This window comes from Coregonus clupeaformis, chromosome 24 (assembly GCF_020615455.1).
Source record: "Coregonus clupeaformis isolate EN_2021a chromosome 24, ASM2061545v1, whole genome shotgun sequence".
Lineage (NCBI taxonomy): Eukaryota > Metazoa > Chordata > Actinopteri > Salmoniformes > Salmonidae > Coregonus > Coregonus clupeaformis.
Window position 1 is genome coordinate 43546986 of NC_059215.1, and position 16549 is coordinate 43563534.

Here is a 16549-nt window from a genome sequence, read left to right on the forward strand (position 1 = left end):
ATATTATTGATCGACTATGACTTTTCAGATCACCCAGTAATGCCATCTGCAGGGTTAGCTCCAGGTAAATATTGCAATCCTTTAGCCATTCCAGGACCTGTGTCCAAAAACAAGCTACAAATGGACAGTACCAAAACAAATGATCTAATGATTTTGTCTTACCATGCACTTGGGTTAATGGGATGAAAACCCATGGTAATGGAAGAGAGTATGCATGACAAAATTATGCATGCATAGAAATGGAGATGCCTCTCCCATAATGCCTCTCTGCTTTACATAAATTGTCCATTCTATGGGCCTAGTTGACATTAATTCCATTACAGTAAAGTACTTGAGCCAAAGCAGCAGGAGAGAAAACAAATCAGTGTATTGAGTGCATGAGGGCATAATTAAAAATGCACAAAACACTGACGAAACCAAGGAGGAGGTAATTTAACACTAGCTGATCCTTGCACTTCTGCCCTGATTGCAGAGAGAAAATGTGTGTGTGTGTGTTGTATTGTGAAAGTGTGTGTGTAAAGGCGTCCGCATACTGGTTCGGTTTGCTCCTAGCAGAACTCGGCTAGGCGAAGCGAACGTCTGTGCCTCGCTTAAAAGACCTTTGCTTGAAAAAAGAGACATAACGGCAATATTACGGTTTGTCCTGCTTGAGACGCCGTAGCAACAACATAGCCAGTATACACTTCCTCAAAATAGTCAGAATGAATAAAAGATAAATAAAAAAAGATTGGTAATTAAATTGTTATGTTTTTGCAGAGGAGGTCTTAGTCGCACAATTTTACATCTAACTAAGATGTTTGGTGCAGTAAGTGAACAAATTGCATGAAAACTAGTTGTTTCTTGTTGAATGGCAGCACTTCATTGAATAATCCCATCTATAGTTCCCACTCCTACTATGAGTAGTACTGTTGACCAATCACCGACGAAGGGGCGTAGACTGGGCGTACATCACTGGGGCCGAGCTCCCTGCCATCCAGGACCTCTATACCAGGCGGTGTCAAGAGGAAGGCCCTAAAAATAGTCAAAGACTCCATCCACCCAAGTCTTAGACTGTTCTCTATGCTACTGCACGGCAAGCGGTACCGATGCCCCAAGTCTGGAACCAACAGGACCCTGAACAGCTTCTACCCCCAAGCCATGACTGGAAAATAGTTAGTTAAATAGTTAACCAAATAGCTACCCGGACTATCTGCATTGACCCTTTTTGCACAAACTTTTTTGACTCATCACATATGCTGCTGCTACTGTTTACTATCTGTCCCTTTATTCCTAGTTATATGTACATATCTACCTCAATTACCTCGTACCCCTGCACATCGACTCTGAACTGGTACCCCGTGTATATAGCCAAGTTATCATTACACATTATGTATCTATTATTACGTGTTTTCCTTCTCTATTTTCTTTCTCTCTGCACTGTTGGGAAGGGCCCGTAAGTAAGCATTTGTTTTGCTGTTAGTCCACAACTGTTGTTTATGAAGCATGTGATGAATAAAATGTCATCTGAATTTACTTCGGCAACCGAACTTCGACTTCCTTAAGAAAATGTTTTGTGTGTGCAAACAGCTGAATACACAAAAACCAACAAAAAAAGTCACAACATTTCGTCATAATACAGGCGTGAACTGTTTCGGCTGGGAAGCATGCGACCGGCTTTAGCTCGAAAGTGTGTGCGTGTCCCAACCTTCTGCTAATTAAGAGAGAAAGGCTCATTTCTGCTCTGGGGAGAGTTGGCTGGGAGAGTAGAGTGACTGAAGATCACTGGGCAGATTTGAGATAGCATCACAACAAAGAACACAGGTAAAAGACAACTCATCAGGGTTTGTAGGTGCAGGGGTTAAAAACAAGCTTTACAAATCAATACAATAGTACAAAACACAGCTACAAAACTACTTCAAGCTCAAGTCTCTTTTTGTGCTTTTGACCAGGGAAGAGATTGAAGTAAACCAATATGAAATGAATGTGTGTGAATAGGCCATGCCCTACGGTACAGGTAGGGGGGAATGGACTCACTCTGAGTGGTGGGTAGGCAGCGATGGTGATCTTGGCGCTGAGGTGGACGTTGCCGTGGGTGTAGCTGACCGTCAGGGTTGTGTATCCTGGGGCTAGAGCCTGGGCCCTTACACCACTGCAGTGGTCCTGCCCTGGAGCCAGTCTACCTGTAGGGAGTGAGAGAGAGAGAGAGAGACATACGGCTGCAATTCCGGTCCTAGAGGACAACAAAGTCTACCTGCTTTCATATACATCTCTTATCCAACACAGACGCACAACAGACAACAATAAGATGCTTCAAGTCCAAGGCTAATCATAAAATGTATGAGGCGATTGAAGTGGTAGATATTATGCTCCTCCATGGATCAAGGGAAATTAAAACCGTAGTGCCAATCTGAGAAGGACATAAAAGACACTACAGAGGCTCTTTGTGAAGGCTCTGCCTCCCAGCTAGGTAAAGTATGGTCAGGGTTTTTCCTACAGGTTTCTATGAGCAGTGTATGGGGGCATGCCTCACCCTCCAGCAGCTGGAACACTCCCTGGGTCTCCTCCTCCACCTGCAGGTCAAAGTGACTGCAGTCGCTCAGCATCACCCGCTCCTCCACTCCCCACTTTCCCCCCTCCCCTAGCAGGCTAAAGATCCGGAGGGGCAGCTCCAGCACCAGGCTAATGCGGGCCTCCACCGGGCAGGGAGAGAAGTCCATCCCCACGGGCTCTACAACGTACACCTGGGGGTGGGGGTTAGGAGGACAGTGAGACCGGTCAGAAGAAACAGCTGAAGTCGAGACAATGGGAAGAGTTCTTGTTACATTTTTCAATGGACTTGTTTAATTCTTTCATTTACGTAATATTCTTCCAAACATTATAGATTGACTAACCAGTACAGTTGTAATATCAGTTCATAAAGACGTAAGATAGGTAATGTCTCACCTTCATCATTCCATAGTGCATTGGGTTGTGTACATCATGGGCGTACACCACACTGACGCCGATGTCACTGACTGTCGTCATCACTCCTTTCACTGTCACTGTGGCAACGGCTAGGTTAGAGGAGGACCAGCTGAAATTCCCACTGCCTCCCGCTGCCTGGGACACAATGCAACATGGGTAAATATTGACGCAGAGAAAATACAATACACCAACATCGAGAGACACTTCAACTTTTATCTGTCATTTTAAGCCAGTATCTGGCCATATACGAATTAGAAGGTAGTAATAAGAAGTAATGAAATATGACAATATAAATGTCTAAATATTAAGGCTGTCCCCGAAAATACACTGCTCAAAGAAATAAAGGGAACACTTAAACAACACAATGTACAGTGGGGGAAAATAGTATTTAGTCAGCCACCAATTGTGCAAGTTCTCCCACTTAAAAAGATGAGAGGCCTGTAATTTTCATCATAGGTACACGTCAACTATGACAGACAAATTGAGATTTGTTTTTCCAGAAAATCACATTGTAGGATTTTTTATGAATTTATTTGCAAATTATGCTGGAAAATAAGTATTTGGTCACCTACAAACAAGCAAGATTTCTGGCTCTCACAGACCTGTAACTTCTTCTTTAAGAGGCTCCTCTGTCCTCCACTCGTTATCTGTTTGAACTTGTTATCAGTATAAAAGACACCTGTCCACAACCTCAAACAGTCACACTCCAAACTCCACTATGGCCAAGACCAAAGAGCTGTCAAAGGACACCAGAAATAAAATTGTAGACCTGCACCAGGCTGGGAAGACTGAATCTGCAATAGGTAAGCAGCTTGGTTTGAAGAAATCAACTGTGGGAGCAATTATTAGGATAAAATGGAAGACATACAAGACCACTGATAATCTCCCTCGATCTGGGGCTCCACGCAAGATCTCACCCCGTGGGGTCAAAATGATCACAAGAACGGGGGGGACCTAGTGAATGACCTGCAGAGAGCTGGGACCAAAGTAACAAAGCCTACCATCAGTAACACACTACGCCGCCAGGGAATCAAATCCTGCAGTGCCAGATGTGTCCCCCTGCTTAAGCCAGTACATGTCCAGGCCCGTCTGAAGTTTGCTAGAGTTCATTTGGATGATCCAGAAGAGGATTGGGAGAATGTCATATGGTCAGATTAAAACAAAATATAACTTTTTGGTAAAAACTCAACTCGTCGTGTTTGGAGGACAAAGAATGCTGAGTTCCATCCAAAGAACACCATACCTACTGTGAAGCATGGGGGTGGAAACATCATGCTTTGGGGCTGTTTTTCTGCAAAGGGACCAGGACGACTGATCCGTGTAAAGGAAAGAATGAATGGGGCCATATATCGTGAGATTTTGAGTGAAAACCTCCTTCCATCAGCAAGGGCATTGAAGATGAAACGTGGCTGGGTCTTTCAGCATGACAATGATCCCAAACACACCGCCCGGGCAACGAAGGAGTGGCTTCGTAAGAAGCATTTCAAGGTCCTGGAGTGGCCTAGCCAGTCTCCAGATCACAATCCCATAGAAAATCTTTGGAGGGAGTTGAAAGTCCGTGTTGCCCAGCGACAGCCCCAAAACATCACTGCTCTAGAGGAGATCTGCATGGAGGAATGGGTCAAAATACCAGCAACAGTGTGTGAAAACCTTGTGAAGACTTACAGAAAACGTTTGACCTGTGTCATTGCCAACAAAGGGTATGTAACAAAGTATTGAGAAACTTTTGTTATTGACCAAATACTTATTTTCCACCATAATTTGCACATAAATTCATTAAAAATCCTACAATGTGATTTTCTGGAATTGTTTTTCTCATTTTGTCTGTCATAGTTGACATGTACCTATGATGAAAATTACAGGCCTCTCTCATCTTTTTAAGTGGGAGAACTTGCACAATTGGTGGCTGACTAAATACTTTTTTCCCCCACTGTAACTCCAAGTCAATCACACTTCTGTGAAATCAAACTGTCCACTTAGGAAGCAACACTGATTGACAATACATTTCACATTCTGTTGTGCAAATGGAATAGACAACAGGTGGAAATTATAGGCAATTAGCAAGACACCCCCAATAAAGGACTGGTTTTGCAGGTGGAGACCACAGACCACTTCTCAGTTCCTATGCTTCCTGGCTGATGTTTTGGTCACTTTTGAATGCTGGCGGTGCTTTCACTCTAGTGGTAGCATGAGACGGAGTCTACAACCCACACAAGTGGCTCAGGTAGTGCAGCTCATCCAGGATGGCACATCAATGCGAGCTGTGGCAAGAAGGTTTGCTGTGTCTGTCAGTGTAGTATCCAGAGCATGGAGGCGCTACCAGGAGACAGGCCAGTACATCAGGAGACGTGGAGGAGGCCGTAGGAGGGGCAACAACCCAGCAGCAGGACTGCTACCTCCGCCTTTGTGCAAGGAGGAGCAGGAGGAGCACTGCCAGAGCCCTGCAAAATGACCTCCAGCAGGCCACAAATGTGCATGTGTCTGCTCAAATGGTCAGAAACAGACTCCATGAGGGTGGTATGAGGGCCTGACGTCCACAGGTGGGGGTTGTGCTTACAGCCCAACACCGTGCAGGACGTTTGGCATTTGCCAGAGAACACCAAGATTGGCAAATTCGCCCCTGGCGCCCTGTGCTCTTCACAGATGAAAGCAGGTTCACACTGAGCACATGTGACAGACGTGACAGAGTCTGGAGACGCCGTGGAGAACGTTCTGCTGCCTGCAACATCCTCCAGCATGACCGGTTTGGCGGTGGGTCAGTCATAGTGTGGGGTGGCATTTCCTTGGGGGGCCGCACTGCCCTCCATGTGCTCGCCAGAGGTAGCCTGACTGCCATTAGGTACCGAGATGAGATCCTCAGACCCCTTGTGAGACCATATGCTGGTGCGGTTGGCCCTGGGTTCCTCCTAATGCAAGACAATGCTAGACCTCATGTGGCTGGAGTGTGCCAGCAGTTCCTGCAAGAGGAAGGCATTGATGCTATGGACTGGCCCGCCCGTTCCCCAGACCTGAATCCAATTGAGCACATCTGGGACATCATGTCTCGCTCCATCCACCAACGCCACGTTGCACCACAGACTGTCCAGGAGTTGGCGGATGCTTTAGTCCAGGTCTGGGAGGAGATCCCTCAGGAGACCATCCGCCACCTCATCAGGAGCATGCCCAGGCGTTGTAGGGAGGTCATACAGGCACGTGGAGGCCACACACACTACTGAGCCTCATTTTGACTTGTTTTAAGGACATTACATCAAAGTTGGATCAGCCTGTAGTGTGGTTTTCCACTTTAATTTTGAGGGTGACTCCAAATCCAGACCTCCATGGGTTGCTAAATTTGATTTCCATTGATAATTTTTATGTGATTTTGTTGTCAGCACATTCAACTATGTAAAGAAAAAAGTATTTAATAAGATTATTTCATTCATTCAGATCTAGAATGTGTTATTTTAGTGTTCCCTTTATTTTTTTGAGCAGTGTATATTGGTCGACCAAGAGTAGTCTGTTCTTTCGAACAGTCAAAATGTTAAAAAGTGTATTTTTTCATATAGACACATCCTATGTGTTTTAAATCATATCAACTATATGCACTGAGCTTGTCTGATGCTTAAAGTGCACTGTTTGATGAAGTAAAGAACACACACAAATTACTAGAGGGAGCAATTGATTTGACTGTACTCAGACTTGCTGCACAGTTTATCGCGCTGTCCATGTTGCTGAAACTGCAACATACAGTGCATTCATAAAGTATTTAGACCCCTTCCCCTTTTTTTTATGTTCATCAACAGCCACACAATACCCCATAATGACAAAGTGAAAACAGTTTTTTTTTTTTTTTTTACATTTTTGCAAATGTATTAGATGGGGCTTTATTCAATTGGCTGTGCTGATCAGCGTGGCTTTGTATCACATGGCTCTTAGAGGTCGTGCTAGAAATTCAAGGGAATAATTTTTTTAATAGGATCATACTCAGATTCACATAGCTTTGTGTTTCTATGATCATTCTATTATGGATGCCAGTCACACAGCAGTTTGGTGTTCCCAGTATTTCTCAACCAACTGAGCCATCAAGACCACATTTCAGAGCTACACAAGCTACATTAGGAATCTGTAGGGGCATAATGGACACTCCTCTCACTCTTAATGGCCTCTCCACTACACCTTTACAGTACATACTTGGTCAGTTTTACAAGTTGACAGTAGCATACAGTGCATTCGGAAAGTATTCAGACCCTTTCCCCACATTTTGTTACGTTACTGCCTTATTCTCAAATCTACACCCAATACCCCATCATGACAAAGCAAAAACAGGTGATCCAATTTTTGCATATGTATTAAAAATAAAAACAGAAATACCTTATTTACATAAGAATTCAGACCCTTTGCTATGAGACTCGAAATTGAGCTCAGGTGCATCCTGTTTCCATTGATCATCCTTGAGAAGTTTCTGCAACATGATTGGAGTCCACCTGTGGTAAATCCAATTGATTGGAAATTATTTGGTAAGGCACACACCTGTCGATATAAGGTCCCACAGTTGACAGTGCATGTCAGGGCAAAAACCAAGCCATGAGGTCGAAGGAAATGTCCCTAGAGCTCTGAGACAGGATTGTGTCGAGGCACAGATCTGGGGAAGGGTGCCAAAACATTTCTGCAGCATTGAAGGTCCCCAAGAACACAGTGGAACCAAGACTCTTCCTAGACCTGGCCGCCCGGCCAAACTGAGCAATCAGGGGAGAAGGGCCTTGGTCGGGGAGGTAACCAAGAACCTGATGGTCACTCTGAAAGAGCTCATCTGTGGAGATGGGAGAACCTTCCAGAAGGACAACCATCTCTGCAGCACTCCACCAATCAGGCCTTTATGGTAGAGTGGCCAGACGGAAGCCACTCCTCAGTAAAAGGCACATGATAGCCCGCTTGGAGTTTGCCAAAAGGCACTTAAAGGACTCTCAGACCATGAGAAACAAGATTCTCTGGTCTGATGAAACCAAGATTGAACTCTTTGGCCTGAATGCCAAGTGTTACGTCTGAAGGAAACCTGGCACCATCCCTATGGTGAAACATGGTAGTGGGGATGTTTTTCAACGGCAGGGACTGGGAGACTAGTCAGGATCGAGGGAAAGATGAACGGAGCAAAGTACAGAGATATCCTTAATGAAAACCTGCTCCAGAGCGCTCAGGACCTCAGACTGGGGAGAAGGTTCACCTTTCAGCAGGACAACGACCCTAAGCACACAGCCAAGACAACGCAGGAGTGGCTTTGGGACAAGTCTCTGAATGTCCTTGAGTGGCCCAGCCAGAGCCCGGACTTGAACCCAATCAAACATCTCTGGAGAGACCTGAAAATAGCTGTGCAGCGACACTCCCCATCCAACCTGACAGAGCTTGAGAGGATCTGCAGAGAAGAATGGGAGAAACTCCCCAAATACAGGTGTGCCAAGCTTATAGCGTCATACCTAAGAAGACTCGAGGCTGTAATCACTGCCAAAGGTACTTCAACAAAATACTGAGTAAAAGGTCTGAATACTTATGTAAATGTGATATTTCAGTGTTTTATTTTTAATACATTTGCAAAAATTTCAACAAAAAAAAACTGTTTTTGCTTTGTCATTATCGGGTATTGTGTTTAGATTGATGAGGGGGAAAAAACAATTTAATACATTTTAGAATAAGGCTGTAACGTAACAAAATGTGGAAAAAGTCAAGGGTTCTGAATTATTTTCGAATGCACTATAATTACAGCCATTTCTGACTGAAAAGTTCTGTCACCGAAATCCCTCATTTGTTTAGGAAAAACATTCCCTATTCCCTCAACCCTTGCTCTCTTTACATGACACATGTATGCATCACATGCACGTGACCAATAGGGGAATGTTTACTGGTTGCTCCAGAGGTAAAAGAGAAGTCGGATGTGTGTAATAAATTTGACTAGTTGTGGGAAATACTGGAGATCAAGAAAAAGAACGTAAGGAGCAAGCGCTGCGTGCATATTTTGTGTGCTGTTATATTACAATATAATTTTTCTGACAGTTTGGAACAATGTAAACACAAAATAAATTATAGCGTACCAGAGAGTCTGTTGTAATGTTTTTTTTATAAGTTTTTTTGTAAAGCCTTTATTACAGCAAAGACTAAAAACAGTCGCATTCATTTGTGAATGCAATTTCCGAAATGGAACGGTTTATATATATATATATATATATATATATATATATATATATATATATATATATATATACACACAGTGCCCTCCACAATTATTGGCACCCCTGTTTAAGATGTGGTCGAGGACTTCCAAAAATTCTCCTTTTTTTTTAAACAACATAGAACCCAAATGCAAAAAAAGAGAAAAATCCAACCTTTTATTTAAGTACATTACTTTGGTGTAAAAAAAAAAAAAAATCACACATTTAGAAAAAAAAAACTTGAAATCATGTGTCCCACAATTATTGGCACCCCTAATGTTAATACTTTGTACAACCCCCTTTTGCCAACAAGACAGCACTTAATCTCCTCCTATAACATTTCACAAGATTGGAGAACACAGAGAGAGGGATCTTTGACCATTCTTCTTTGCACAATCTTTCTAGATCATCCAGTGTCCTGGGTCCTCTCTTATGCACTCTCCTCTTTAGCTCGCCACACAGGTTTTCGATTGGGTTGAGGTCTGGGGACTGAGATGGCCATGGGAGGACCTTGAGTTTGTGACTGCTGAACCATTTTTGTGTAGATTTTGCCACATGTTTTGGATCATCCTGCTGAAAGACCCAATAACGACCCATCTTCAGCTTTCTGGCAGAGGCCATCAGGTTTTTATTTAAAATGTCCTGGTAGTTCAAAGCGTTCATAATGCCATGCACCCTAACAAGGTTCCCAGGGCCTTTGGAAGAGAAACAGGCCCACAGCATCACAGATCCTCCACCATACTTCACGGTGGGCATGAGGTGCTTTTCGGCATACTCATCTTTTGTTTTACGCCAGACCCACTTAGAGTGTTTGTTGCCAAAAAGCTCAATCTTAGTCTCATCTGACCAAAGCACACGATCCCAGTTGAAGTCCCAGTGCCGCTTAGCAAACTCCAGACGTTTACGTTTGTGAGTGTTAGTGAGAAAAGGCTTTTTCCTTGCATGCCTCCCAAACAGCTTGTTGGCATGTAGAGAGCGTCTGATGGTTGTTTTGGAGACTTTGTGACCCCAAGATGCCACTCTTTGATGCAATTCTGTGACAGTGAGCTTAGGACTTTTTTTTACTTCTCTTACCATCCTCCTCACTGTGCGTTGTGGCAAGATAAACTTGGGACCTCTTCCAGCCTTGTTTGTCACTGTTCCAGTTGTTTTAAACTTCTTAATTATTCCTCTGACTGTAGATACGGGCAAGTTAAGGCGAGTGGCTATTTTCTTGTAGCCATTGCCTGACTTATGAAGGTCGACACAAATCTGCCTTACTTGAATGGTGTGTTCTCTTGTCTTTGCCATGTTGACAAATGGGTAAGAGAATTAGGCCTCTGTGTCACGTCATATTTATACCCCAGGGAAACCGGAAGTCATGAATTACTAATTAAAAGTTCCTAGATACCCTGACCAACTTTAGCAACTACAGAAAAATATATTTTTAAAAAAATCAATTAAAATTTTCAGCGGAATTGTTAGGGGTGCCAATAATTGTGGGACACATGATTTCAAGTTTTTTTTTTTATAAATGTGTGATTTTTTTTTTACCACCAAAGTAATGTACTTAAATAAAAGGTTGGATTTTTCTCTTTTTTTGCATTTGGGTTCTATGTTGTTTAAAAAAAAAGGAGAATTTTTGGAAGTCCTCGACCACATCTTAAACAGGGGTGCCAATAATAGTGGAGGGCACTGTATATATATATATATATATACACATACATATATACATACATACACACACACACACACACACACACACACACACACACACAACATACATACATACATACATACATACACAAGTATTGAAATATAGGCTTAAGTAAGTTACGATATTAAGACTAAACAGGATGCGCTCTTTGGCCTACAACTCGATGGTGGTTATACAAGGCTGCTATACTAAGATTACTAATGAGAACGACATTAGGCCGGACAAAACTGATTCACTGTTTAACGGATTTTCAGTACTAAGGAATAACAGGACTTTACCACATTGTCCTAGGCACTTATGCAGGCTCTAGGCCTAATGTGAACCTCAAGAGTTATATTATTCCATACCAAAACCTACACTATTTATATTTAAAAGAATGCAGATGTTACAATGTTGTAATAACCATGAGAAATAAAACAATGTGACAGTTTCTTTATTCCTGATTTAAAAAAAGATCTCTGATAAAAATCAAGAACAGCTTCACAGGACACCATAACTAAAGTTGGCCATGTGCAGTAGATCACCTACTGGGTGTCAACAAACAATGGCGATTCAACACGTGGAATCGTCTGGAAATGAAAATGACGGCCAATGTTCTGTGGTCAGAGGCAATAGCACAATCACCTGCTGCTTTTTACTGTTCAACAGCACGGTCCGTTTAGTCCTTTATTTGTTTATTCTGGTCTCTAAGATGTCCATTTCTTTTTAAGATTTATTGGAGCTCTCGTAATGAATTGCTTCCCTTCTTGATGACACACTGGGCACATTGGCCTGACATGTTGGAATTGTTGTTTGAGCCTCACAACCTCTTCCCCCTCAAGAACATCTGGACATCCACAATGGACAAACACATCTGGGAATGACACTGTGATTTCTGAGTAATATTGTGTCTCCACTTGCATTCCACAGGTTAGCCCCTTGAAAGCAACTATCTGCTCGTGATATGGATAATCTTCTTGGAAAAGCTCTGAACCACATGTAGAAATGTTCTCGTCCCGAATGTGTTGGACTGCTTTCTGTTCTTCTTTAGACAGCTTTTGGCATACAAGCACCTTGGCTTCTCACATTCAACACAGTTGATGGTCGCTCTCACCTTTGCACTGACCACGGCAGCACTCATCTTTACATTTTCTATATTTCTATATCATCCACACATAACATTTCACAGTCCTTCTGCAACATGCAGGCAAACTGTTTAATGTAGTTCCACTGTACTGTAACAAACTTTGGGTCTTGATGTCCTTTTCTTATCACCCGAGACTGGACCATGAACTTGAGGTCAAACCTTCCGGTGTACTGGAGAGCAGACATGAACCATGGATTCTTGGGTGTAAACTGCTGTCTTAGCCACTGTATTGATGGGATTTTAGTTTCTGGTGGAAGCTGCTTTTCCACTGTGTCACGCAAGTCCTCAACTGATATAGCAAAAGGTAAGTACAAGTACTCCCCATGTCTGTGATCATTGACCTGAGCTGTGTATTCGTTAAAATACTTCTGTACTTCATCCCAAAAGGGCTGGAATGAGGATTGTGGTTTGCCATTCAGTTTCCTTAAATCCATGATCAGTTCTGGGTCATCACCATCAAGGAGGAACAAGGATATTCTCTCATCAAGTAGGCCCTGTTCATCATCGTTTGCTGAACTCTTGTCATCTGTCAGAAACCAATACATTTCTCTCAGGAAGTAGCTGTTCACTTTGGCAACATGTGCGTATTTGTTGAGGAATGCTTTTTGCATTGCTCTAGTGTGGTATGTTGGTATTTATTTTCTCAGTGGGGAGATGACAGAAGCTTGCCTGGTCTCATGAACGCCATTGCTATGTGAGGATACCATCCATATGAAATGTCATATGAGTGCCTAGGTAGTTACCACAGGCATACTTGTACAAAGTGGAAGTCAATGGAAGTTTCAAATTGTCAATCCATTTCCTTCTCTGGAATCTATCCCCAGGAGCAAAGTCCAGTAGAAAGAGGGGGTGGTATTGGGGCACTTTCTCCAAAGCTTGTAACAGAGTGCTGTACTGGGGGCTGACCGGTTCGCATTATGCTCTCACAGTGTAGCATAAAACATCAGACTCTGGTGTACGTAGGGGAGTGGGCTGTTGGTGACGTCTGGACATTGCTTGATTCACCTTCTCCAAGTGGGATGCATAAGTTGCTATGGACTCTGTTAGATGCACCACATCTTCTCTGAGATCTAATGTGAACAAGTAGGCAGGCAGTTTTAGTTCAGAGCTTTAAAACATAAAGCTTACACTTACTTTTGAAAATAAACGTTTTACATTTCCTGAATGGTGACATTTTACAATAGACACAGTATGTTTAACATGAATCTAAAAGGAGTAGTAGTGTGCCACAAACTTAATTGATATAGAAAAATGACAATACATTCATTAAAATACCTGTGAAGTGATTCCGGTGTGCCCAGGGCTGGGATATTGAGATAGAAAGCTGACTGCAATTATCCAGAAACTGATCTTGACTTAGTTTTGGTGCCTTGTGTCGTGTTTCCTGGTATCTGTTGTAGGATCCAAGGCCTTGAGGTAATTGCAGGAATCTGTCTGGTATGGCTAAGCCGCTCTCTTTTAACTTCTATAGATGGGGGTCCATACACCAGAGTGCTTTTGATAATCGGTTAATTAATGTCCAGGATATATGGACATGAAAAATTGGAGAAATCTGATTATCAGATTTTTATTATTAATACACAAATGAACATTAATGAACATTATTCACATATAATATTGCGTTCTATTATACATCCTATCATATTCTAAAAATGTTGGGGGGAAAAAGTAATGTATGAATGTATTATCAGTTCATTAATCTACTTAATTGTATAGCCTAACAAGGCTTTAACAAATTAAGACAATGCAAATATAAAAGGCCTATCATAGACTACCCTTTCTAGGAAAAATATGCTATTGTTAATGAAGGACAATCATTCGAATTAGGTCAAATGAATGTAACACTGGAAAAAGCGGAATCCAATCTCGTAATTTAATGTTATGTATAGGGTAATAGAGTAGACTATAAAAATACAAAAATCTAATTCAAGAATGATTAACAATAAATAATTGTAATCAAATTAGAATGCTTATGTATAATAATGAGTTCATTAACTGAATGCATCTCTATAGCCTATAGGTGTTAACAAAAGATTCATACAAATATGATTAGGCCTCTCATAGACTAGGCCTTGTAGAAAGAGGGTCAATCAAGTTACATCTGCCAAATTAATGTAGCATTGGAAGAAATACATAAAATCAAGCCATAGAGTATAGCCTGTCATCATCAAAATAAAAATAAATGGTTTATAACATGCACAATTAGAAGCATCAATCTATATAGAGCAAGCTTGACTAAATTCGAGCCCAGTAACTTCGCTCATCGCATCCTCCTTCGATTGTCTCGTCTGGCTGCTACCAAAAGCCCCCACCTTGGAGACCGTCGAGCACATCATTGTGCAGCTGCTGATCTGCATGAAGTGTGTGCGTGCTTTGCTGGACATGCTAGCTGTTTTCGGCGGCGCACCATCACTTCTAAACGCATTCCGTCTTGATGTTATCGGTTGGCCTACTATTACTGGTAGTATCGGTAAAACGAAAGTTATGAATCGCAAATCAACATACAGCTGACACTTCGTTTTCATCAATCATTTTGACTTCAATTTGGTTGTCCAAAATACTATCAGCTTGCACTGCATCTTTGCTGATGAATGCCCTGATCTCTGGCCAGTCAATGGATTCAATGACATTGTTGTTTCGTCTATTAAAATCGCTTCTAATAGATCTGAAAATGATGCATTACCCATGAAATTAACCGACTGTTTGTTTATGAGGGACAGCCCACGTTTAACCTGGAAACATAAATAGTAGGCATTTGCGCTGGCTTCACCCATGACCACATGAGAGAGAAATGAAACATCTGCACGCCGCCTGCAGGTGCGAGCGTGTGTGTTATACTGTCCAATCCGAGGCTCGAACACGACTGTCCAATCCGAGGCTCGAACATGATCTGAGCGCGTGATCTGAGGCTGTTAAGTCTCTTGAGCATCAACTTGGGAAAGCCAAGGGAGAGCGGACAGTGCATTACAAACAAAGCTCCGCATATATTGCCCAAAAAATTACACTTCATTTTATTTTTGCGGGGTGTGGAGAAAAGTAAGGCGGGGCATCCGTTAAACAGCAATTCAACTTTGTCTGGCCTTACTTATTATTATAACGATAATAATAATAACAATAAGGAGATCACGAAAAATGAGGGTTATTATTAGAAATACTATTTCTGACAATTTGGACACTAAATAAATTACAAATAATACCAAAGAGGCTGTTCTAACGAAAATAAAGTATAAAGCCTTTATATTACAGCATAGCAAATATTAAAAACAGCCAGATTTGTGAAATTGTTTATCCGACATGTTGTGGTTGCGTTAGGCTTGGTACTCACGGAATCAGTAGGTCTTAAACAAATACTCAAACAGAAGCAGGATCTGAATTAATTCTGCAGATACACTACCAGTCAAAAGTTTCAAATATAAAATAGCCACCCTTTGCCTTGATGACAGCTTTGCACACTCTTGGTATTCCCTCAACCAGCTTCACCTGGAATGCTTTTCCAACAGTATTGAAGGAGTTCCCACATATGCTGAGCACTTGTTGGCTGCTTTTCCTTCACTCTGCGGTCCGACTCATCCCAAACCATCTCAAGGTCGGGGATTGTGGAGGCCAGGTCATCTGATGCAGCACTCCATCACTCTCCTTCTTGGTAAAATAGCCCTTACACACCCTGGAGGTGTGTTGGGTCATTGTCCTGTTGAAAAACAAATGATAGTTCCACTAAGCCCAAACCAGATGAGATGGCATATCGCTGCAGAATGCTGTGGTAACCATGCTGGTTAAGTGTGCCTTGAATTCTAAATAAATCAGAGACAGTGTCACCAGCAAAGCATCCCCACACCATCACACCACCTCCTCCATGCTTTACGGTGGGAACTACACATACGGCGATCATCCGTTCACCCACACCGCGTCTCACAAAGACACGGCGGTTGGAACCAAAAATCTCAAATTTGGACTCCAGACCAAAGTACAAATTTCCACTGGTCTAATGTCCATTGCTCGTGTTTCTTGGCCCAAGCAGGTCTCTTCTTCTTATTGGTGTCCTTTAGTAGTGGTTTCTTTGCAGCAATCCGACCATGAAGGCCTGATGCACACAGTCCCCTCTGAACAGTTGATGTTGAGATGTGTCTGTTACTTGAACTCTGTGAAGCATTTATTTGGGCTGCAATTTCTGAGGCTGGTAACTCTAATGAACTTATCCTCTGCAGCAGAGGTAACTCTGGGTCTTCCATTCCTGTGGCGGTCCTCATGAGAGCCAGTTTCATCATAGCGCTTGATGGTTTTTGCGACTGCACTGGAAGAAACTTTCAAAGCTCTTGAAATGTTCCGTATTGACCGACCTTCATGTCTTAAAGTAATGATGGACTGTCGTTTCTCTTTGCTGTTCTTGCCATAATATGGATTTGGTATTTTACCAAATAGGGCTATCTTCTGTATACCCCCTTCTACCTTGTCACAACACAACTGATTGGCTCAAATGCATTAAGAAGGAAAGAAATTCCACAAATTAACTTGTAAGAAGGCACACCTGTTAATTGAAATGCATTCCAGGTGACTACCTCATAAAGCTGGTTGAGAGACAAGAGTGTGCAAGGCTGTCATCAAGGC

The 16549-nt window shown here is 42.3% G+C and overlaps 1 protein-coding gene across 1 annotated transcript in view; it reads right to left on the minus strand.

Moving 5' to 3' along the window:
• Positions 1-16549, minus strand: part of nup210 (nucleoporin 210) — a 58597-nt gene that overhangs the window by 23145 nt on the left and 18903 nt on the right. The window contains exons 12-14 of the mRNA XM_041846704.2: positions 2923-3078; positions 2510-2720; positions 2014-2159 (exon numbers count right to left, since the gene is read on the minus strand). Coding sequence (XP_041702638.2) covers positions 2014-2159; positions 2510-2720; positions 2923-3078 — 513 coding nt within the window. The remainder of the gene's footprint in view (positions 1-2013; positions 2160-2509; positions 2721-2922; positions 3079-16549) is intronic.